The sequence below is a fragment of the Delphinapterus leucas genome, chromosome 1 (assembly GCF_059928025.1).
Source record: "Delphinapterus leucas isolate spDelLeu-1000000601 "Yukka" chromosome 1, BTC_Dleu_Yukka2, whole genome shotgun sequence".
NCBI lineage: Eukaryota > Metazoa > Chordata > Mammalia > Artiodactyla > Monodontidae > Delphinapterus > Delphinapterus leucas.
This window is the reverse complement of record NC_143129.1, coordinates 77,730,380-77,753,593: the sequence shown is the minus strand read 5'-3', so window position 1 is coordinate 77,753,593 and position 23,214 is coordinate 77,730,380. Positions and strand designations below refer to the sequence as shown.

The following is a 23,214-nucleotide window of genomic DNA, read 5'->3' as shown; positions in this document are numbered from 1 at the left end:
ACAAATATTTAAGTATCTGTTTTTAACTCTTTAGATTTTATATCTAGGAGTAGAGTTGCTGGGTCATATAGTAATTCTAGATTTAACTTTTGTGGAGTCACCAAAACAAAGGGCTACAACATTTTACATTCCTACCAGAAATGTATAAGCATTCCTATTCCTCCATATCCTCTCCAACACTTATTATTTTCTGTTTTTGTTGGTTTGTTTTTATATATATCACCATCCCAATGAATGCAAAGTGGTATCTCATTGCGGTTTTCATTTGCATTTCCTTAAGGACAAATGATCTTTTCATATACTTGCTGTCCTTTTGTATATCTTCTTTGAAGAAATGCACTTTCCCTTTTGAATATAATGTTTCCTTCTGATAAGTATTATTTGTAAATGTTTGGGAAATTTTCTTCTACTTTAATTTTATTAAGCACTTTCATCAATAATGAGTGTTAAGGACTTACCTGGTGGCACAGTGGATAAAGAATCTGCCTGCTAATGCAGGGGACACGGGTTCGATCCCTGGTCCAGGAAGATCCCACATGCCACAACTACTGAAGCCCGCATGCCTAGAGCCTGTGCTCCACAACAAGAGAAGCCACCACAACGAGCCCACGCACCACAACGAACAGTAGCCCTAGCTCGCCACAACTAGAGAAAGCCCGCGCGCAGCAACAAAGACCCAACGAAAAAAAAGAAGAATGAGTGTTAAGATTTAGCAAATCTGTTTTTGGTAGGTTAGTTTTTTCTTTAATGCATATTGTAAAGCTCTGATGCTAGATTTCCTAAGATTGAACTCTCCCTCCATTTTGGAATAAACCCTTCTTGACCTGCTGAATTTCATTTGCTGATGTAGGGGAGGAAGAGTAATTTTTTCCTCCTGCCCTTTTTGGTTCTTGGCTAAGTCTCTGTAACAAAACACAGATTAACAAGAGAAGAGAATGCAAATTTATTTAACACAGTATCAGTTTTATGTAACACTGGAGGCTTCATAAGGAGATGAAGATCCAAAGAAACGGTTAAACCTGAGAGTTTTGTTTTGTTTTGTTTTAATTTAGTTATTTTTGGCTGCGTTGGGTCTTCATTGCTATGAGTGGGCTTTCTCTAGTTGTGGCGAGCGGGGGCTACTCTTTGTTGCGGTGCACGGGCTTCTCATTGCCGTGGCTTCTCTTGTTGCGGAGCACGGGCTCTAAGCGTGCGGGCTTCAGTAGTTGTGGCTTGTGGGTTCTAGAAGGCAGGCTCAGTAGTTGTGGCTCACGGGCTTAGTTGCTCCGTGGCATGTGTGATCTTCCCGGACCAGGGATTGAACCCGTGTGCCCTGCATTGGCAGGAGGATTCTTAACCACTGTGCCGCCAGGGAAGTCCAACCTGAGAGTTTTTATACTAGGTTTAATTTAGAGTGGAAAGTCATGGAAAGAATATGAAAGGACAAAAAGGGATGTGAGCTAACAATGGTAGTTTGGGGGAAACTTAGAAAGGCCTGTTTGTTCAGATTCTTGTCAGTGTCCTTCCATTTTGGAAATAAGGATGCTCCTTTCCTCTGGATATAGGGAGGGCCCCTCTCACATGAGGGTCTGATGACCTGCTTCAGGGGAAGTTCAGAAAGCCCTTCCTACACCTGTTGTTTCTCAAAGTCCTTCAGCTGAAAATATTCAGTGCGCCAAGTTGCCAAATTTTGTGGTAGTGTGTCCCGAACCCATAACAGCTATTCTGTTTATGAGTTTTGCATCTGTGTTCATAGGTGACGTCTTGGTACTTTAAAAAATCAAGTTGTAGATTTATTCCAGCTTTGAAAAACTAGTTGGCAGCCCTTTCATTTTTTTTCTATGCTCTAAAATACTTTGAATAACTTAGATTTTTTGTTTTTGAACATGGAACTGAACTTGCTTATAAAATCATCTGGATCTGGAAGCTTTTTAATGATAGATATTTGAAAATCTTTTAAATTTCTTACGTAGTTATTCATATGTTCAGAATTCTTACTTTTCTTGAGTTAATTTTATTTTTTATTATTATTTAAATTTGTTTATTTAATTTATTTATTTTTGGCTGCGTTGGGTCTTTGTTGCTGTGCACGGGCTTTCTCTAGTTGTGGCGAACGGGGGCTACTCTTTGTTGCGGTGCGTGGGCTTCTCATCGCGGTGGCTTCTCGTTGTTGTGGAGCACGGGCTCTGGCGTGCGGGCTTCAGTAGTTGTGGCTCTCGGGCTCTAGAGTGCGGGCTCAGTCGTTGTGGCGCAGGGGCTTAGTTGCTCCGCAGCATGTGGGATCTTCCCGGACCAGGGCTCGAACCCGTGTCCCCGGCACTGGCAGGCGGATTCTTAACCACTGGCCACTAGGGAAGCCCTTGAGTTAATTTTAGTCATTTAAAAGTTATCCATTTTACTTAGAGTTTAAAATGTTTTGCATGAAATTTGACTAAAGGTCTCTTATTCTTTTAATTTCATTTGTATGGCTGTTTCTTTCTCTTCTCTCTTTTTTCTTTTATCTTTATTTTCCTTAGCCTTGCCAGGGTCTTGTCTATTTGTTCACCTTTTTTTTATTTTTATTTTTATTTATTTATTTATTTATTTTTGGCTGTGTTGGGTCTTTGTTTCTGCGCGTGGGCTTTCTCCAGCTGCAGCGAGCAGGGGCCACTCTTCATCGCGGTGCTCGGGTCTCTCACTGTCGTGGCCTCTCTTGTTGTGGAGCAGAAGCTCCAGACACGCAGTCTCAGTAGTTGTGGCTCACGGGCCCAGTTGCTCCACGGAATGCAGGATCCTCCCAGACCAGGGCTCGAACCCATGTCCCCTGCATTGGCAGGCAGATTCTCAACCACTGCACTACCAGGGAAGCCCTGTTCACCTTTCTGAAGAACCCATGATTTAGTTTTAATCATCATGTTCATCAATTCATCAATAGTATATTAAAGTTTTGTTTTTATTAATTACCTTCTCCTTTTGGTATTATTTTGTTTAATGTTTTTCCTAGTTTCTTAAGTCAAATGCTTAGTTCATTTATTTTATTTTATTTATTTACTTATTTGGCTGTGCTGGGTCTTTGATGCTGCATGCCGGCTTTCTCTAGTTGTGGTGAGCAGGGGCTATTCTTAGTTGCAGTGTGCGGACTTATTGCGGTGACTTCTCTTGTTGCAGAGCACAGGATCTAGGCACACGGGCTTCAGTCGTTATGGCACATGGGCTCAGTAGTTGTGGCTCACGGGCTGTAGAGCACAGGCTCAGTAGTTGTGGCACACGGGTTTAGTCGCTCCGCGGCATGTGGGATCTTCCCGGACCAGGGCTCGAACCCGTGTCTCCTGCATTGGCAGGCAGATTCCTAACCACTGCGCCACCAGGGAAGTCCTAGTTCATTTATTTTCAAGTTCTCCCAGAATTTCCCCAACAAAATTTCTCTAAGGGTACAACCAAGTCTGATTTTCTAAACTCCATTCAATAGCACTTCCTTATATTGCTAATTGAAAAAAGTCTCTCTAAAGTAAGAGAGGTTAGGCTGAGGTCATTTTTTCTTCCTGTTTGGTGCATGGCCAAAAAAAATTGACATATGAATCCCAGTGACTGTGCATTTCCTGGTGCTCATTTAGGTAGTATTAGGCCATCTACCAACTCCAAGGCAGTGACAACTTGGAGTTCAAATAAAATCCATATGGACTTCCCTGGTGGCGCAGTGGTTAAGAATGTGCCTGTCAATGCAGGGGACACGGGTTTGAGCCCTGGTCCGGGAAGATCCCACATGCCGCGGAGCAACTAAGCCTGTGTGCCACAACTGTACTGAGCCTGCACTCTGGAGCCCACGTGCCACAACTACTGAGCCTGCGCTCTGGAGCCCACACACCTAGAGCCTGTGCTCCACAATGAGAAAAGCCACCGCAGTGAGAAGCCCACACACCGAAATGAACAGTAGCCCCCACTCGCTGCAACTAGAGAAAGCCCACGTGTAGCAACGAAGACCCAACACAGCCAAAAATAAATAAATGAAATTAAAAAACAAAAACTTATAAAAAAAAGCAAATGTGAAAAAATGTTAACATTTGGGGAATCTGAGTAAAGGGGATACAGAAATTCTTTGTACTATTCTTGTAGCTTTCTCTAAATCTGTAATTATGTCAAAAGAAAAAAATACCAAAAGTAAAAAAAAGGAGGAAAAAGAAGGTTATCACAACAGTAAAACAATAGGAACAACAACATGGCACCCTTAGAAGCAAAAAGGAGAGGCAACCCACTAAAGTTCTGTAAGAACTGAATTGCCAGAAAAACACTAAGCCTGAACTGTTGGGTCCTGTGTTTGACTCGGATCAACATGGCAAGGCACCTCAACCTCTCCAGAGATTCTTAATCCCAAGTACAAAGGATAATGGCAGAAAAGAAATATTTTAGGAGCTCTGCTCCTTGGGGGGAAATTTTTTATCAGTGACTATCTCAGGGATGATCTAAAGATCAGAGGTGAAAGGAAAACTTCCCAATAAGCAAAAATGATGTAATCAAATGTTTTGACTAAGGAACTCCCTCCACATCTAAGGATGTGAGTCAGCAAACTGGTGCTGGGAATTCACTCATGTCCTCAAACACACTGTCACCCACCCGTGGGTACCCCTACAGTATCAATGGAATGCTTGCCCTACAACGCTGGTGTGCTGAGCTGAGGGATGTAAAATAACTCTGAGGATCTGACCAATATATGGTGCTGATAAGCTGGGGGATACATTGTATTTTCTCCCTTTTAATGAAGAAATTTTTTGTAATTGTGTTTTCCTCGAGTAATGTACATCAGATGTCTGGCTGCTTATTTTCTAAAAGGTGTAAGATGGAGCTAGTCTGCAAAGAGAAGCAGGAGACTGGAGCAGGTGTGCTGAGAGAAGCAGAAACAGGAACCAAATGAAAAGCAAAAGGAATAAAACTTGCTTCCTGAGGGCTGTACTGTATTGTCTTCCCAGTATCTCACCTGAATCCACTCAGATCTACTGAAAGTCTAAAAATGCATTCTTGGCTCTGCTCGTTCATGCCAATATGCCCACCTGTTGCAGTGAAGATAGGAAAGAGAAGGCAGGGATAGGTAGGCAAAGCGGTGAGGATGTTTGAAGAACTCTGGTATAATAAACATCAACCTGTCCTTAAGTACAGGTTGCAGCACTAGAAGTAACTCAAGGGGGTTTCTGTTCCTTGCAATAAAAGAGGAACTGTAGAAAACCCAAGAGGAAGAGAATGACTGATGGAGCAGGATCTGGAAAGAGAAGGATTTAAGAACACAGATATAGAGATTGCTCTTGGACAGGAAGAGGAATACTTCTTCCTGGGAATTAAAAAAATTCTCACAAGCTCAAAGAAAAACTGATTTGATTATTCTGTAGCCATCAGAACCTATTTTAAATCTGTTGAATCAATGAACAACTCACCTTAGTGAACACCGTCCAGCGTCAGGCCCTCATTTCTCAAAGTCAGACAATCTTCAATCAACAGCAGTCTCATAAGAGTAATCATCTGATATGGATGATACCTATCTAGTTATACCTCAAAAATCCACCAGTTCCTGAACTCCAGCTTCCCCAAATCTTGTCGCTAGAAGGTTTACAGTCTGCTCTGCCCATAATGTCTGACTAACATGTCTCTCTCTTATTGTAGTAAGCAATAAACTTAGTGAACATTTCTGGTTCCTTCTGCCATAAAAAATACGATTTACTGATCTATCTTGCATTCCCTTCTGCTTGAACCAGGGTGCTTCTCATAACAAATACAGAAAACCTAACTCAAAATGTCTTGAACAGTAATAAATGTATTCTGTCTCATAGCTACAAGTCCATAGCTGGTGTACGCTCAGCTGCTCTGCTCTGCCTGCCTCCACGGGAAGGCTTTGTCCTTAGACTGGCTTCCTTCATGCTGACAAGATGATGGCCAACACCAACTGGGGCACATGTTTCTATGTTTAGGTCCAGCAAGAGAAAGAAATCCTCTCTGCCACTTCTAGAATAAAAATCCTTCCCCCGGGGATTCCCTGGTGGCGCAGTGGTTGAGAGTCCACCTGCCGATGCAGGGGACACGGGTTCGTGCCCCGGTCCGGGAAGATCCCACATGCCGCGGAGCGGCTGGGCCCATGAGCCATGGCCGCTGAGCCTGCGCGTCCAGAGCCTGTGCTCCGCAAAGGGAGAGGCCACAACAGTGAGAGGCCTGCGTACCGCAAAAAAAAAAAAAAAAAAAAAAAATCCTTCCCCCACCTCAGTCTGATTGGACCAACCTGTGGACTAATAACACTTACCAGGATAATGTCACGTGTTGATTGGCTTAATCCTTGACTCTTGAACCAATTACTGTCAAGAGGATGGTTATATTGTGATGGGCTTAAACTAATCAGGATCCACTCCTAGAGCTGGAGATGGAGTTAGCTTTCTCCAAGTCATCTGGGCTCTTGAGGAATGGATACTGGAACAGAATTAGGGGTACTGGAACAGAATTAGGTTCTTTAGAAAGGAAGAAGGGGACATGGATGCTATGAAAGCAACCAACACGGTCACAAAGCTACTGGACCTTTCCTTCTATGAGCTTTCCCATAACAACTTTCCACTGAAACCTTCGAAGTCTAGATCTTCAAGACCAGGTCTCTTTCCAGACCATGTAGTCAACTGCATGTTGGATCATATACCCAAATGTTCACAAATTTTTCAACCTCCTTTTCCTCCTGTATTTTCTAAAGCCAATGCTATACATCTGCTATACATCGATCCAGCCATCCATTCACGTACTCTCCATGTACTTAATTCCCCAAGCTTATACACTGGTGGTCATTCTTTTTTGTTTTTTTTTGTTTTGTTTGTTTTTTGTTGTTTTTTGCGGTGCGCGGGCCTCTCACTGTTGTGGCCTCTCCCGTTGCGGAGCACAGGCTCCGGACGCACAGGCTCAGCGGCCATGGCTCACGGGCCCAGCCGCTCCGCGGCATGTGGGATCTTCCCGGACCGGGGCATGAACCCGCGTCCCCTGCATCGGCAGGCGGACCCTCAACCACTGCGCCACCAGGGAAGCCCGGTGGTCATTCTTAATTCCTCCCTGCTCTTTACATCCCCAGTCACTTGATTCTATTTCCTAAACATAATCCATATTCCTTCCCTCCTCTACTTCCTAACTATCCCAGCCCCTGTTTACAAAAGCCTCCTAATTGATATTTCTTCTCCTACCATTCTCAACCTCCTTGAATGGTCTTTCACATTGTCAATAGATAGATAATTAAAAAAAAAAAAATCTGATTCTGTCACTGTTTAGATTAAAAGCTTTTAGTGGCTTCTTATTCTACAGGATAGAATCTAAGCTTCTCTGCCTGGCCTAAGGTCCTCCATAACCTCATTATTGCCTCCCCCACCCATCTTTCCTGGTCTTTTCCTTGGTACACACACTATTGTGCCAACCATGCTGAAACATTTGCATTTCCCCAGATTCTGCATGCAGTTGCATGCCCCCAAGTCTTTGATCATACTGTTCCCATCACCTGAAATGCCCTCTCCCTGGACAAGCATCTACTGATATTTCAAGGCTTAGTACAAAACTCATCTCTGTGACTATCCCAGGTAAAGCTAAACACCTCTTCCTTTGTAGTACCTTGGAACTCTCTATCAAATCTTTAGTATAGTACCTTTCATGCCGTATTTACAAGTATTGTTTATGCTGCCTTTACTAAGAGTGAGCTCTTTGAGGGCAGGAGCAATGTCTTAATCACCTTTGTGTATCCCAGGGCTGCATGGTGCCTGTCACTTGCCAGATGCCCAGGAAATGCATTTTGGACGAATGTATGAAAGATCAAGCTGATCAGGGACATGTAAAAAGATTTTCATGCATTGCCAAAGCCTCATTCTGAGGCTGGACACTGTAAGTTGTAGTCAGATACCAATGTTAGTATAGAGTATAGCAGGGTATCCCACCAAGAAATTGACTAGCAGTGTCCATTACTGAAGACTTAAACTCTGTTTGGTTTTAGAACAGTGGCCCTGGAAAGAGCCTCTGCTCATCCACGTGCATGGGGAGGCATCTGTCCCATTCCTTTCTCAGGAAGGTGAATACCTGACATCTGAAATGGAAACCTCCCTTCCCTGTAGGGGGCCTTAGAAGACAGAAAGGCTAGGATGCTCAGAGCCACAGCCTGGGATGCCCAGTGTGGGACACTCTAGAGTGAACCTGGCCCAGAGCAAATGGAGTCAGCAATGAGGCTGTCCTGTTTCAGAGGAGCACACTGCTAGGATTGGAGGCTGGGACAGGCAGGACTTGGCTGCATTGTAGATGGACCTGGAATGTTGAACAGATGGAGGAGGAACAGATGCTTCAGTGAGGCAAACGGGAAGGGACAACCATGGCCTGGCAGCCATCGGGGCTCTTTCCTCCATGCTTGCTGTTGCACATAGCAGTAATCCATTCCCTTTAATTGTTGAGTACCCTTCCATTGTATGAATATACCACAGTTTATTCCTCCATTCACTTGTTGATAGAAAATTAGCTTATCCATTTGAGTTGTTTCCCATTTTAAGCTACTTCAAATAAAGCTGCTGTGAACACTGGTGTACAAGTCTTTATGTGAATGTGTACTTTCATTTCTCTTGTGTAAATGCCTAGGAGTAGAAAGACTAGGACATATGGAGTTATGTTTAACTTTTTAAGAAAATGTCAAATTGTTTTACAAAGTGATCATATAATTTTATATTCCCATCAGCAATGTATGAAAGTTTTGGTACCCTACTTCCTCACCAACTCTTGGTATGGTCAGGTTTTTTTTTTTAGACATTCTAATAGGAATGTAGTATTATCTCACTGTGGTTGTACTTTGCATTTCCCTAGAGGCTAATGATGTTGAGTATCTTCTCATGTGTTTATTTGCTATCCGTATGTCTTCTTTGATGAACTATCTGTTCAAATCTTTTACCCCTTTTAAAAAATAAGGTTGTTTTCTTATTATTGAATTGTGAGAATTCCTTAGATATTCTAGATGCAGGTTTTTTTGTTGTTGTTCTTTGTTTGTTTTGGCTACACCAAGCAGCATGTGGGATCTTCCCCGAGGAGGCTCGAACCCATGCCTCCTGCATTGGAAGCACAGAGTGTTAACCACCGGACCGCCAGGGAAGTCCAGATACAAGTTCTTTATAAGATGGAAAAGAGTATGAAAAAGAATACATACATATGTGTATATATGCGTATATACCCTGTGCGTGTGTGTGTGTGTGTGTGTGTGTATATATATATATATATATATATATATATATATATATGGTTGGCCAAAAAGTTCAGGGTTTTCCATTAAGATGTTATATATATCTGAATCACTTTGCTGTACACCAGAAACTAACACAACATTGTAAACCAACTATACTTCAATAAAAAATAAGCTTAAAAAAAAGAAGTTCTTAATTTCAATGAAGCCCAATTATCAATTTCTTGCTGTTACAGATTGTGCTTTTGATGTTGTATCTAAGAAATTTTTGCCTAACCTAAGGTCATAAAAAATTTCTCCTTTGTTTTCCTTTATAAGTTTTGGAGTTTTAGGTTTTACATTTAGATCTATGATCCATTTTGAGTTAATTTTTGTGCATGGTGCGAGGTAGGGACTGAAGTTCTCTCATGCACGCTGTTTTTTTTTTTAATGTGGGTGTTCAGTTGTTACAGAATCATTTGTTGAAAAGACTATGTGTTCTTTAGTAAATTGCCTTTGCACCTTTGTGGAAAATCAGTTGACTGTAAATATGTGGGCCTATTTCAAGACTCTCAATTCCACTGATTTATATGTCTATCCTTTTGCTATTATCACACTGTCTTGACTACCATAGCTTTACAGGCTTGGAATTGGATACATGAGTACTCCAACTTTATAATCTTTTTACTAAATTGTTCTGGCTATTTTACAAAATCTTTTGGCTACTTGCACTTCCACATGGATTTTAGAATCAGCTTGTCAATTTCTTTTAAAAAGGCTGCTAGAATTTTGACTAGGATTGCATTGAATCTACAGACCCATTATGAGGGCAACTGACATCTTATTATTGAGTCTTCAAACTCATGAACACAGTATACCTCTGCATTTATTAAGATCTTCTAAATTTCTCTCAGCAGTGATTTGTAGTTTCCAGTGTACAAGTATTGGTACATCTCTTGTCAGATTTATCTCGAAGATTTTTTATTTTTGATGCTCTGGCAGCTTCATCTTCTTTTTTTTTTTTTGCGGTACACAGGCCTCTCACTGTTGTCACCTCTCCCGTTGCGGAGCACAGGCTCCGGACGCACAGGCTCAGCGGCCATGGCTCACGGGCCCAGCCGCTCCGCGGCATGTGGGATCTTCCCAGACCGGGGCACGAACCCATGTCCCCTGCGTCGGCAGGCGGGCTCTCAACCACTGCGCCACCAGGGAAGCCCTGGCAGCTTCATCTTAATGTGGAAAATGGAAGAGATGGATCACTCTCACTGCCTTTGCAATTTTTCTGTAAATATAAAGCTCTTCCAAAATATAAAGTTGAGAGAGACAGAGATTGATTCAGAAGTTGCCCTTTAGCGCTGAAGCTGCCCATGTCCCTTACCAAGACTGGAGGATTTTCTCCAGTAGCCCTTGACAGACACATGAAGTAGTAGAGGTGGTGGCTGATTGGGTTGATGTGAGGTTAGAGACCTGGATTAGGCGCAGGTCCCCTCCTCCTGCCACTTGTAGTCCTCCAAGCAGCTAGTCTCAGTCTCCACTGTCATAAATACAAATGCCAAGATCCCTTCTCTTTATGCTCTGTGGAGGGATAACACAGTCTCTTCTGCCACCTCCCCCAATTCCTCTTTGCCTAGGCTTTGGAGTGCAGGACAGGGATGTGGGGATGAAAAGACATGTGGACGAGGGAAGGGAGGATATTCAGGTGACTGGGGAAGGCCCAGATGTTGGAAGTCCCTTTTATGAAAGGGAGACACTGTAATCTACCACTACAGGTCCTTGGATTCTGAGATCGAAAATGGGGCTGGAAAAGTACCGCTCTAGAGGGTAATATGAACGTGAGAGATGGCAAAAGCGTTTCTGTTGGGTCCAGTCCCTCCTCTTCCTCCAGCAGTTGTGGGGGAAGAGCATCGAAAGCAGAGTTGTCGCTGTCCTTCTGTCCATATCCTGCCGCTCTTTCCTTTGGCGCTCCCCAAGGGCAGGGTCTGTCACTTCTGGCACTCCGGAAGGGGAACAGGTTAGAGGTGGAAAGAAATGCCCAGAGGGTTTTGTGATGTACTGGAAAGAGCTAGATTCTAGGAGTCAGAAGACTTTTATCTCAAATCCTCACTCTGCCACTACTTCCCCTGTGGCCTTGGACAAGTCCCTTTCACGCCCTACAAAATGAGAAACTGAACTAGATGATCTGAAAAGCCCACCCATCTCAAAAAGCTTATTATATTTTATGAGGATAGGGACCATATTATGTTTTCATCTCCCCAGCATCTAGCCCAGTGCCTGGCACATAGTAAGTGTTCAAGAAATGCTGTGATTAGTGAATGAATGGATGAATCAAGGAACAAACTAACAAAATACTAAAATGAAGGGGTCCAAAGTGAAGTTCTTAAACTTGGTCAGTTGGCGGCACCACCTCTCTACATAACCACAAAGGAGTGTTGATAGTCTCAGACCAAGGGAAAGGATTTAGATTAGAAAATAATAAAGGTAAAAAAAAAAAATGATCAGAGGACTGGATATTTCAAATGGAAAGCAGAACCCTGAAATTCTGACCCAGCTTCTGTTTTCCAAGCCAAGAGACAATAGGTCCAGTGCATTAAAAGACATTGTGGCTGCCAGATGGACAAGGTGATGCAGGATGGGTGGAAGAGTAAACATGGCCCTGAGAGAGGGAGTGATTGGCACAAGTCACACAGGAGCAGTCCCTGAGGCCAGGAGGTAGCCCCTGGGGCTCACCTGAACTTGGGCTGGGCACTCCCCTTCGGCCACCCCCTTCACACCCATCCTTTGCTGAAGGACCCAAACATCCTGGCACCCAGTCTGAATCTCTTTCACCCCTGGGTCTCTCCTGTAAGGTTCATCAAACCCATTGCTGATTATCCTGAAAGGGCCCCTCCCCTCCCCTAGCACTCAAGGGAACTGAACGTCAAACATCTTAGTTAGCTAGCAGAGGACAGGAAGGTGCTGAATATTTTGAAAAAGCCTCATTCTTTTATCTACACCCTGCCCCTCGCCCCACGTCTTCTATTTTCCCCCATCACTGCAAATTCTGCAAAGGATAGGGATACGGGCACAAAAGGGGAGGACCCAATGATGCACTTTTTCCATTTAGGGCTGAGATCATGGGGAGGCAGGATGAGGTGTGGTGAGGGTGTATCTCAGAAACCACACCTCTGAAAGGGGGTTTGGGGGTTGCAGGAGAGAGTAGGGGTACCACTGACCTCTGTCTCCACAGATTAGAGAAGGAAAGGGTGAAATGGCAGTGGGAGTGGTAGAGGTTACAGGACTTCTTAGCAAGAAGAGAACTGAGGGCATGCCCCAGGCCTGCTCAGGTCCTCGTAGGCTGTGTTCCCCAGTAGGGAGGGAACAGGAAGCTGTGACTTCCTCTCCCCTTTTCCTCCCTGCCCTTAGCCTCAAAGTCACTTGACGCTGCAATGAATTCCAACCTGTGTTTTAGTTGGCACTGTTCCCTGGGCATGGTGATAATAGCTGCTCGGTACCTTGCTCCCTTGTGCCACAAACACCCCCAACTTTTCCTTTGAAATAATAATCACTCGGGCTTCCCTGGTGGCACAGTGGTTGAGAGTCCACCTGCCGATGCAGGGGACATGGGTTCGTGCCCCGGTCCGGGAAGATCCCACGTGCCGCGGAGCGGCTGGGCCCGTGAGCCATGGCCGCTGAGCCTGCGTATCCGGAGCCTGCGCATCCGGAGCCTGTGCTCCGCAACGGGAGAGGCCACAGCAGTGAGAGGCCCGCATACCGCAAATAATAATAATAATAATAATAATCACTCATGCAAGTAGCAATGTATAAAGTGCTTTTTCATGTGTTATCTCATTTTACCACACCAATCCCGTAAAGCAGAGACTTTTACCTGAAAAATTTAAGCTAGGAAACTGAGGCTCAGGGGAGTAAAGTAATTCACCCATAGTCACACAGCGAGTGAGAAGCAGATCTGGGACTCCAGAACTTCTGCTCTTTCTCTCTCAAATACCTATTCTGATTCCCTGCCTCCATGCTCCCTCCCAGGCCCCTTCCCCTTGGCTCCAAGGGAGCATTTTCTGCAGAGAAGGGAGCCCCTGAACACTGTTAGGATTAGAGGGGGCTCCAGTTTGGTTCCTGTCATCCCTGAGATGGGGTATCTGTGGCCATCTCCCTGGAGTGGAGGCTTGGGGCTGCCCTGCATAGTGGGATCATTCTCCCTCCCCCCATCCTCTTCTGCATAGAGCTCTACACAAACACAAACACATTTATCCCAACGTTCAGGTTCTCTCTCACCCTGCCCCACCCACCACCAAGACCAACAGAGAAGAGGCAGGTTGTCCCTCCACCACCCGCCCCCTGAGGTGTGGGCGTGGGCTGGGCCTCCAGGCAGCCAGAGGCCCCGAGAGAAGCAGAGAAGCGCTCAGATCTACACCGTCCTGCTGAGTGCCTTAGGTGGTCCCTGCCACTCTGGCAGGCACCCCTGGCCCCTCTGCCCAGCACCACCGACGTCTGATGCCCTGCGATGCCCACGCCCAACACCTCTGTGCCCCCGCCTGCTTTCTGGGTCAACACCTCTGGAGGCAGTGTGCTGAGTGCTGATGAAGCTATGATGCCTGTTGGATTCCTAGCCCTGAGGGTTGCCCTGGCCTATGGGCTCGTGGGGGACATCGGCTTGCTGGGAAATTTGGCCCGACTCTGGGTTCTGGGTAACTGCGCTCGGCGAGCCCCCTGCCCACCTTCTGACACTTTTGTCTTTAAACTAGCTTTGGCAGACCTGGGGCTGGCACTCACTCTCCCCTTCTAGGCAGCCGAGTCGGCACTGGACTTCCACTGGCCCTTCGGAGGTGCCCTCTGCAAAATGGTCCTGACAGCCACCGTCCTCAACATCTACACCAGCATCTTCTTCATCACGGCGCTGAGTGTTGGCCCGATACTGGGTCACCCACCTCTCGCTCTTCTGGGCCCGTGTGGCCACCCTGGCCATGTGGGTGGCAGCTGCCCTGGTGACGGTGCCCACGGCTGTCTTTGGGGCCAAGGGCGAGGTGGCTGGCATGTGTCTGTGCCTGCTGCGCTTCCCCAGCAGGTATTGGCTAGGGGCCTCCCAGCTGCAGAGGGTGGTCCTGGCCTTTATGGTGCCACTGGGCGTCATCACCACCAGCTACCTGCTGTTCCTGGCCTTCCTGCGGCGGCGGCAACGGCAACGGCAGGATAGCAGAGTCGTGGCCCGCTCCGTCCACATCCTTCTGGCCTCCTTCTTCCTCTGCTGGTTCCCCAACCACGTGGTCCCTCTTTGGGGTGTCCTGGTGAAGTCTGACCTGGTGCCCTGGGACAGCACTTTCTACACCATCCATACCTATGTCTTCTGCATCACCACCTGCCTGGCACACAGCAACAGCTCTCTCAACCCCATGCTGTACTGCTTCCTAAGGCGGGAGACCCGGTAGGCCCTGGCAGACACCTTCAGGGATCTGTGAGCAAGGCTGTGGCCCCAGGGGCGGGGCTGGGTAGAACAGGTGGCCCTAAAGGAGGTGGGCAGGCGGTGGATGGAGAGCACCCCTTGGGAGGGTGGCCCTTCTACCAGGCTTACCAACCTGGACAAAGGGACACCTGGGTGAAGGGGGCAAGGTAAACCCCCTCCTCTTTGCGGGGATCCACGCATCCTAGGGAGAGAGAGGTTGGCCTCTCTGCCACGATGCAAGGCCCTCAGGGAAAGTCTGATCTTTGATCCCCAGCTCTGGCTATGGGGTAACAGGGAGGCTGGGACCCAGGTCAGGGCTGGGTATGACCAAGTGGAAGTCTCCACAAGGAGATGGGAATGATGAGTATCTAAGAATAAACCTCTGGAGCATACACAAAGTGTCTGCACCTTTCATCTCAGTTCCACCTCCAGGTCAAGGTGGCCAAAAGGATTCTTTGCCCCATTTCTGCCTTCTGTGAGAATTCCCAGGAAAATTTCCCTAAGAGTTCTAGACTAATTGGGTCATAGGTCAATGCCTATCTCCCTCTATCCCCTCCACCCTCCCTCCCTCACCTCAAATGGGGTGTACCCTTGTCCTTCTCTGGTGCTGGGGCCAAATATGCCCTTCTCCTCTGGCCACCTCTACCTTCTTACCATCTCATTAGCGTCTACAGAAACTTGGTGCCCACAGACACCTCAGCAACAAAAGCTGTAGTTCTCCCTGCTGTGTGTGGGGTCTTGCTGGATCCCTAGCTCCAGCCAAGCCTGGAGTGCAAACCCATTTCTGGCTGGGAGTACCCGTGTGTCTCTCCTTAAATCAGGATTTGGAGGGAGAAGTGAGGATAAGGACAAGCCAAGGATGTGTGTGGGGCACAGGGAGGCAAGAGATGCGGAAGGGGGCTGGGAGAAGAGGAGGCTGAATGTGCAGCTAGAGGAGTGCGAACCACAGAATATGGTGCTACTCTTCCTCCTCCCCCAAGGGCTTAGCTCAGAGCATCAACTCAGGTGTCAGAACACCTGGATTCACATCCTACGTCTGACACTAACCAGCTGAGGGACCTCGGTAAGTTACTTTACTTCTCTGTACCTGTTTTCTCAATTTAAAATGGGCTGTTAAGGATTTAAAAGTGCCTGAAATAGAGTTTTAGGTATTATTCTTACACCCCATGTAAAATGGAGACAGAAGAAAAAAGGAAGAAATAAGGGGGCAACTGGGAGACAGGGACAAGGAGCCATAAAGATCTTGTCTGGAATTTTTACATGCTCTGGAGTGAAAGTTTTACATAAGGAACTGAATGAGGGGTTGGCCCCTCAGGCCCCTCTTGAAGCTGTGCACTCCAGGGCAGCGGGGTTCCCCTTTGCTTTCTGTATCCATAGATACCCAGCAATGATAAATGCTAGCCAATAGAAGGGACTTTCCGGGGGTGGGGGAGCCCCTGGGAAGGAGGGAGGTGGCAGAGGGAAAATGGGGTGGAGCTCCCACTGCCATTGCCCCACCCCAAGGTCTGACATGTCTTGAACCCAGCTGGGCACGGTGCCTCCTGAGTGGGTGGAGCCCCCTCTGGAGGGGGCACCGCCTGCACCAGCTCCATCCAGTTGCTGAACAGGAGAGGCTCTAAAGAGCCGCCTAATTCACACCATATTAAGCAATGCTAAAGAGATTTAATTAGCCTCTTGATGTTTAATTTCCTTTCTTTGATAATGTTTAAACGGTTCCAAAATCCACATCTATTCCCAGCCAATTCAGGATGGAAAATCCTCCACCACTCAAGTGCCCCTCTTCCCACCCCCTGCAGTTCCTCTGATGGCCCTGCTGGGGCTCGGGATATTGGCTCCTCTGGGAGCATCGCTGCTTTATGGGACCCGGAGGTAAATATTGACAAAGTTTAAACAGGTCCAAGTCAGAGGTGAATGAATGCATGCAGACCCACCCTTTGGGATGGGAGAGGGAGGGGAGGGTGCAATGGAAAGGAGGCATTGCTGTGGCAAGAAGCTGGGCCCTGGCTCCCTGGAGCTCAAGCCACAGAGCTGTGAAACTGCCAACAGGGTAGACAGAGAGTAAGACTGAGTTTCCAAAAATGGGAATAGAGAGGGGACAACGGACAGAATGGGAAAGACGTGAGAGAGGGACTAATCTCAGAGGAACTACCATGTCAGAGAAATGTGTGTCTTGTTTTGGGATCAAGGATGAGGAGGGGGTTTCAGTCCAGGGGCGGCAGGAGGGACACAGCAGCTCTCCTGTGACCTGTGGGCTTCTCGGAACCCACGCTCTGGGCTCTGCATCCCCAGGTTTCCGTTACCCTCTTGACCAGCATCCTTCACTGGATCTGTAAGAACGCTGGAGGCGCCTGCATTCCCTTTCCTGGTGGTCTTTGGATGCTAACATCCCCCTGCTCTGCCTTTACAGCTTTGGGTCCCAGCTGCTTCCCGCTGACGTGGCAGACAGCTGCTGAGCCATGGGCCATCGTGTTGGAAACTTTGGAGCTCTGGTGTTTTTCAGCAGAGTAGCCGAGGAGGGGAAGTGGAGGACTGCAGCTAGGCGGGCTGGCCCTTTCCTGGCTCCTCTGCTGGGCTGGCAACCCTCTGCACCCAGGTTTCCCTGTCTATGAAATGAAAACAATTCCTACCTCACAGATTCCATTATGGATGAGAAGGCACCTTGTCAAGGCCAGATGCTGATGGATGAGAATGACAGGAGTGGAGGGTGCTGGCTGCTCCCCCAAGCCTGCCCCCCACCCCAGGTGATTTCAGTTCCTCTTTCTAGCTGAGCTCATGAGCCCCATCCTTCCCATCTTACCCCATGGGCTCCAACAGAGGTCTGTGCACTGTGCCAGCATTTATACAACCCTAGACTCTCTCACCCCTCCCCCAACAGCCCCAGAGCAGGGTATTAACCAGAAACAGGAAGCAAAAAATTAACCAAAAACAAGAACTGAAACCTACTTAATCTCTCACTGCCTCTCAAAATGGCAAAGAGCAAATGAGCAGCTCCCATGAGGGAAACCTTCTTAAAAAGGTTAAACCAGGGCTCTGGCACTGTGAAGAACAAGGGCAGAGTGAGGGCTGAACCTGAAAATGAATGACTCTGGGGAGAAGCTAACAGGAACTGTGATGAAAGGGAGGGAAGGGGGCAAGAGGCTGATGCAATTCCTGAGCATGGCATGCAAATGAGATGAAAACAAGTTTTTTAATGTTGGAACCTCCAACAGCCACTGGAACCTAAGTGTCCCTTCATTATTATCCTTGTATTTGTGAGCATCAAAGATGACAGCAAAAAAAAAGGTGGGCAGCAGTTTCTTTTGTTAGCGCCCCCTGTCTTCAGGGAGGCAGTCACCCTTCCTGGGAGAGGAAGAGGCTCCTTTTGGAGGAACACACGTCATTGCCTGGCTCTCCCCCTCACCAGCACCCTCAGAACTGGCAGACATTAACAGACAGTACTTCCTGGGGTTCCAGGACTTTAATTTTCCCTTTCTTTTTTTTTTTTTTCCTTTTCTTTTTTTTTTTTTTTTTAACAATCAAATCTGCAGAAAACTGGCTGGGGCTGGCAGGCACTGGGCGGGGGGAGGTCCATTGAAAAATCCCCCAAATTCACGCAGAGGTTTCAGGTCATGGTTGCTGAGGTGGGGGATGAGGTCAGGGTTTGTAGAGATTTCCCAACTCACCCAAGAACTGTTTGGCCAAATGGCTGGGGAAGAGGTCAAAATGGGTCCCCCAGTACTATAGATGAGTGGAGAAGTCATTGTTCCCCCCATCCCTCAAGTTCTTCCGAGATGTAGAGATAGAAGGCTGCGATTTCTAATTGCCTACAATCTTCTCTTAAAAATATAAAACACGTGCAGTTGGCTTTGGTACAAAAAAAGAAAACAACAACAACAAAGAAACATTCTGGTCCCTGTGAGTTTTTCCCCTCACCCCCCAACCCCCCTTTACGGCCACCTCAACCTGTATTCCATCAACTCTAGGAAGCCAGGTTATCTCCCTGGGGTTTCCATAGAAGACAGAGAGACGGGAGAACAGCAGTAAGAGGTTGAGGGGAAGGGGAGAGGGACATGGCCCTGACCACAGCCCTTCCTGAAGGGGCAGTAGGGTCTTATGGCTGCAGCCTCTCCTCCAAGATGGGTGTTGCTCAGGAGGGGTGTCAGGGCTAGAACCCAGCAGCTGCATGGTTAAGCCTGAATAAACCCCAGTAGTGTTAAAGGACAAGGCCCCCTGATCCCTATGGCTTGGTTCCCATGTCCCTGGTCCTCTAAATCTCCCCTCTCCCTCCATAACTAATAAACAATAAATAAATAAATTTTCCTAAAGTAGAGGGAAAAAGGCATGAAAAATTGGCATCTGCAGTGTAGCTTCTGGATGCCACCAGGGGGCACTGTGGCCTAATACCCCCAGCTTCCTAAATGGCGCCCCCCACCCCCGTGTCCAAGGATCCCAAGAGCTGGCAAGGACAATCAGCAGTTCTTTCAAATGTTCCCTCGTCATTGGCAGATTGGAGTCCCCAGGTTTGCCTCCCTCAGTAATGTTCTTCAGGGGGACATGGGGTGGGGGGAGGGGCCCCCTTAGCTCTCTGAAGCTACAGGCTCCCCGTCACGGCTCTCAGTCTCTTCCGGGATGTCCTGCATTCGGGTGAAGTCTGAAGGAGGACGGGGCAAAGTTAGTGAGTGAACAGATGCTCCCGTGATCTACTGAACCGCTACACTGATGCCTCCCCGTCTGTGGGCTGAGGAGCTCAGAGAGCTGTGAGGGAGGGCAGAGGTCTGTAATCCTTGGGTGAGGGGAAAACCTCTGTCAACAAAGTAAGGTATCCACACTTAGGTATTTGTTAAGTATATGGAGACACAATTTGATTAATAAAATACAAAATATGTTAAGATTAGTATTACATGAAGTCACAGTAGCTTTGGGTTATCTTGTATTTCCTGAACCAACTATAAGAACTTGGAGGTCTTTGAAATTTTTTTTACTTTGGAAATCTATTTCTGCTTGAAAAGGTTGGGAATCATGGACTTACTGGAGCAGAGACCCCTACATTCTTTGCTTCCTAGAGTCCAACTTCCTGTCTACCAGGAGGCAAAACAGGAAGCACTCTGTGCCCCTCCCAAGAGTTACTGTAGACCTCAGTGGTTGGTTAGGGACCATCCTAAATGTTCCCGTGCTTTAGGGTGCAGGCTCCTTTTGGAAACCACAGCCCAAGGGTCTGTACCCAGGTGACATCCCATTTCCATTCCATGTCTCCACCAGGATCTCACCTCGTGGACTATGGGGCGGAGACAGACGGCTGCTACCTTCTTCCTCGCTGCCGGTGTCGGGGTCACTGCTATCTTGCAGCCGCTCGTCGGGGCTGCCCAGCTCCTGCCTCTCTCGATCCTCAAAGGGTCGATGGACGGAGCGAATAGTCACAGGCAAATCTAGGCGGTCGTGGCCTCGGCTGGGCTGTGGACGGCAGGCCAGAAAAGCAGGAGGCCACGGAATGAGCAGTGTGAAGACTCAACTCTCAGCACCTCTACCACTGACTGATTTCTTTCCGCACCCATTGCAACTGTTCAGTCCTCCCATCAGTATCCTATATCCTTCAAGTCTGATGCCTGATGTCATTTGGCCTCAAATCTCCAATTCCTTTCTGGTTCTCTCATGGACCCTGATGTCCACCCTGATGTCAGTTCACTACTTCAAGCTTCCTTACCTGTGGGGGGGTGAAACTCAAGTACAGGGCATCGCCTGCAGGGAGGCTACGCCGCCTCGGATCCAGGGGCCGCCGGGCCCAGGGGGCCTCAGCCGGGAGTGGTTCCGTGTGGCCCAAGGCGGCCAGCTGCCTGCGAGCCTCTTCGGCCTCCCGCTCCAGCAGGGCGCGGGCCTGCTCGCTCTCTCGGAGCCGGGCTTCCAGGCTGCCAGCCTCCGTCGCCCGCTCTTCGCCGAGGCGTCGGCAGCGCCGTAGCTCCTCTTGCAGCAGCGTGTGTTGCCGCTGCAGCAATGCCAGTTCCGTAGCCTGCTTTTCAGGAGCCACAGGGGCAGCCCCGGCTCTGCCAGCCTCCCCATCCCGGGAGTTAGCTCGGGTCAGCTTCTCCCGCCGCTCGGGGCCCTCAGGGAACCGGGCTTCCATCAAAGTGTCCTGCTGGGCCACAGCCGCCTGCGGGTGGAATGGAAACAGAGGGGTGTATCAGGACCCCGTTTCTTCTACCCCTCACCCTCACTCCCCAGGGCCCAGGTCATGATTCCTGGAGAGCTCGAACCGGGAAGGCTTAGAAAGGCCTGTTAGGATGATTCTGTCCCACCTAAATGGGTAGCTCGGGTCTGGCTCCTCCCCTTCCCACTCTAGCCCTTGCCCCACTGACCTGTAGGCCATGTAGAAGTCCATAGAGATTGACCAATCGCTGCAACGCTTCCTGAGGACAGAGGAGAGGGTAGGAATAGAGTCCAAGCTTCAGGATGGGAGAACTGCCCAGAAGTTGAATAAGTGTGGGCATGGGACAATAAGACTGCAGGTACTTTGAGGTGTACACGCTCCCTCCCAACTCCAAACTGGGCTCTAATTTCTCAGATGAGAGTACCCCTCCTTCAGTCTCCTATATCATCACATTCCCATCTCACCTCCTGGGGAGATCTCAGCTGATTTCCATTTCGATCCTGCAGAAACGGGCAAGGATGGGGAATCAGCAGACACACAAGTCCCTGGTGCCTGTCCCTGATAGCTCTGAGTCAAGGATCTATAGGGCAGCTGTCCCTTTCCCTCCCTCTAGCCAAGTCCTGACACCTCCTGAAACTCACCTTCTGGCTGGAGTCTGAGTCAGCTCTGCAGAGCTCAATGGAGCCATTGAAGGTTCTGGCCTCACCATCTGTTGAGAAGGGGAAAAGGATGGGCTGAACCACTTCCCCAGCACCCCGATACTACTTGGTCCCTGGTACCACCCCATTCTCTTTAACCCCTCCCACGTGCTACCTTGGTCCCCTGCCCTGGCACTCACTGGCAGTGACTCCTGGACTCGTGTTACCACCGCTGTCCGGTTCCATGGACAGGGTTGGTTCCCGGGGTGTCAAGAGCAGCTCCACTCCAGGCCCCACCAGCAGGTCTTTCAGACCCTCCACTGCGGGGAAAGAAGAGGTGAGGACAGGAGCAACAGAGAATCCTGCGGGGGATGGGAGGGGATGCCATTCACTCAGTACACGGAACATGCGGGCATCTAGGGGAATGCCCCCTGCACATGCAGTGGGGTCTCACTGCCACCACCACATACAAGGCAAAGGTCATTAAAGGTCCCAAGGGGCAGCACAAGTACGTGCAGGATGAGAGGTGTCAAACAGCAGCAAGGACCATCTTCCCCCACAAACAACAGGCACTCAGGGGAGTTATGGCCTATGGGGCTGACGTCCCCCTTGTCTGTGTGTGTCCAGGTCTAGCCACGGGTCCATATCTTGTGATGGTGAGTGGATGAGTCTGGACTCTTCCCTAGGAGCCCCCTCACCCTCGCGGATGGCATCCTGCAGCAGCCGCTCGCCACGAGGGGACTCGAGGGACTCAGAGCGGAAAAGCCCCCTGGGCAGGGTGGGCAGCGGCATCCCGCTGCCGCCATCCTCTTCCACCTGGAAGTGGGTCATCTCAGCAAACAGCCCAACCTTCTCCTGCAGCAGCTCCACCAGTGCCCGGTCTTTCTGCTGCAGCTCCACTGTGGATGAGAAACAGGTGAGCACCCGGAAGAGCCAGTAGTGTAGGGGCAGCTCCAGGGGTCAGGGGCCAGGCCTGGGCAGAGTGGCAGGACTTAATTTTGGTTTTTTGGCATATATGAAAAAGAAAATAACTTTTTTGGGGGAAAAGTAACACATGTACTTTTGTTTTAAAAACAAAAGTAAAACAATGTGTGGCAGGGACTGCAGGCTGTCCACCAGTTTCCATTCTCCCCACCTTCCTTTAATAAGAGAAGGTGTGCAAGTTTCATCTGGGCACACGGCTGCCCAGTTACACTCGACTTCCCAGCCTGGCTTGCAGCTGGGCATTGCCACGTGACTAAATTCTGGCCAACAGATGTGACAGTCTTCCAGATCTGCCCTTAAAAAAAATCGGTATAAACTCTCCTTGTTCTTTACCCCCTCCTTGCTAGCTGGGATGCAGATGTGATAGCAGGAGCTGGAGTAGTGATGGAGACACAGACATAGAGGACATAGAGATGGGGAATCTTCACGTTGAAGAGGGCAGAACTGCACAACTACCCTGCACTTCCCACTTCTGGACTGTTATGTGGAGAGAAATAATCTACCTCGTGTAACCGACTGATTTTTGTTAATCTTTTTGTATAGCAGTTAGATCATACCCCAACTAATATAAGGCCTTATAGTAAAAAAGTAAGTTACAATCTTAACTCTGTTATTCCTAGTTTCCCTGCCCAGAGGAAGCCACAGTAATAGTATCTTATCTTCCTAGAGATATTGCACACACATATACAAAATACGTATGACATATATCTATCCCCAATATTTTCACGTCAGTGGTAGCCTATACTTTACAGTGTTTTAAACCTTGCTCTTTTCGCTTAACAATATATTTTGGTTATGGATCTACATCAGCCCTCAGAGAGCCGTCTCACTTTTTAGACAGTATTCCACTGTGTGGATACATCATAAATTATTTAAACAAACTCTGTGGGTG

General features: G+C 48.1%; 2 protein-coding genes across 5 annotated transcripts in view; one reads left to right on the top strand and one right to left on the bottom strand.

Moving 5' to 3' along the window:
* Positions 1-13,443: 13,443 nt before the first annotated feature.
* Positions 13,444-15,170, top strand: RXFP4 (relaxin family peptide/INSL5 receptor 4). Its single transcript, XM_030759554.2, is given in 2 exon segments — positions 13,444-14,045; positions 14,047-15,170. Coding segments are annotated over 2 exon segments (1,092 nt in total). The 5' UTR covers positions 13,444-13,643; the 3' UTR covers positions 14,737-15,170.
* Positions 15,171-17,747: 2,577 nt separating this feature from the next.
* ARHGEF2 (Rho/Rac guanine nucleotide exchange factor 2) overlaps positions 17,748-23,214 on the bottom strand; it is a 53,295-nt gene continuing 47,828 nt past the window's right edge. For all 4 annotated transcript variants that reach the window (XM_089914009.1, XM_089913996.1, XM_022559668.3 and 1 more), the window contains 8 exons: positions 22,037-22,237; positions 21,539-21,658; positions 21,342-21,409; positions 21,165-21,200; positions 20,909-20,959; positions 20,260-20,703; positions 19,826-20,009; positions 17,748-19,209 (listed from right to left, as the gene is read on the bottom strand). In XM_089914009.1, the coding sequence (XP_089770135.1) occupies positions 19,136-19,209; positions 19,826-20,009; positions 20,260-20,703; positions 20,909-20,959; positions 21,165-21,200; positions 21,342-21,409; positions 21,539-21,658; positions 22,037-22,237 (1,178 nt within the window). In that variant the 3' untranslated portion in view covers positions 17,748-19,135. The remainder of the gene's footprint in view (positions 19,210-19,825; positions 20,010-20,259; positions 20,704-20,908; positions 20,960-21,164; positions 21,201-21,341; positions 21,410-21,538; positions 21,659-22,036; positions 22,238-23,214) is intronic.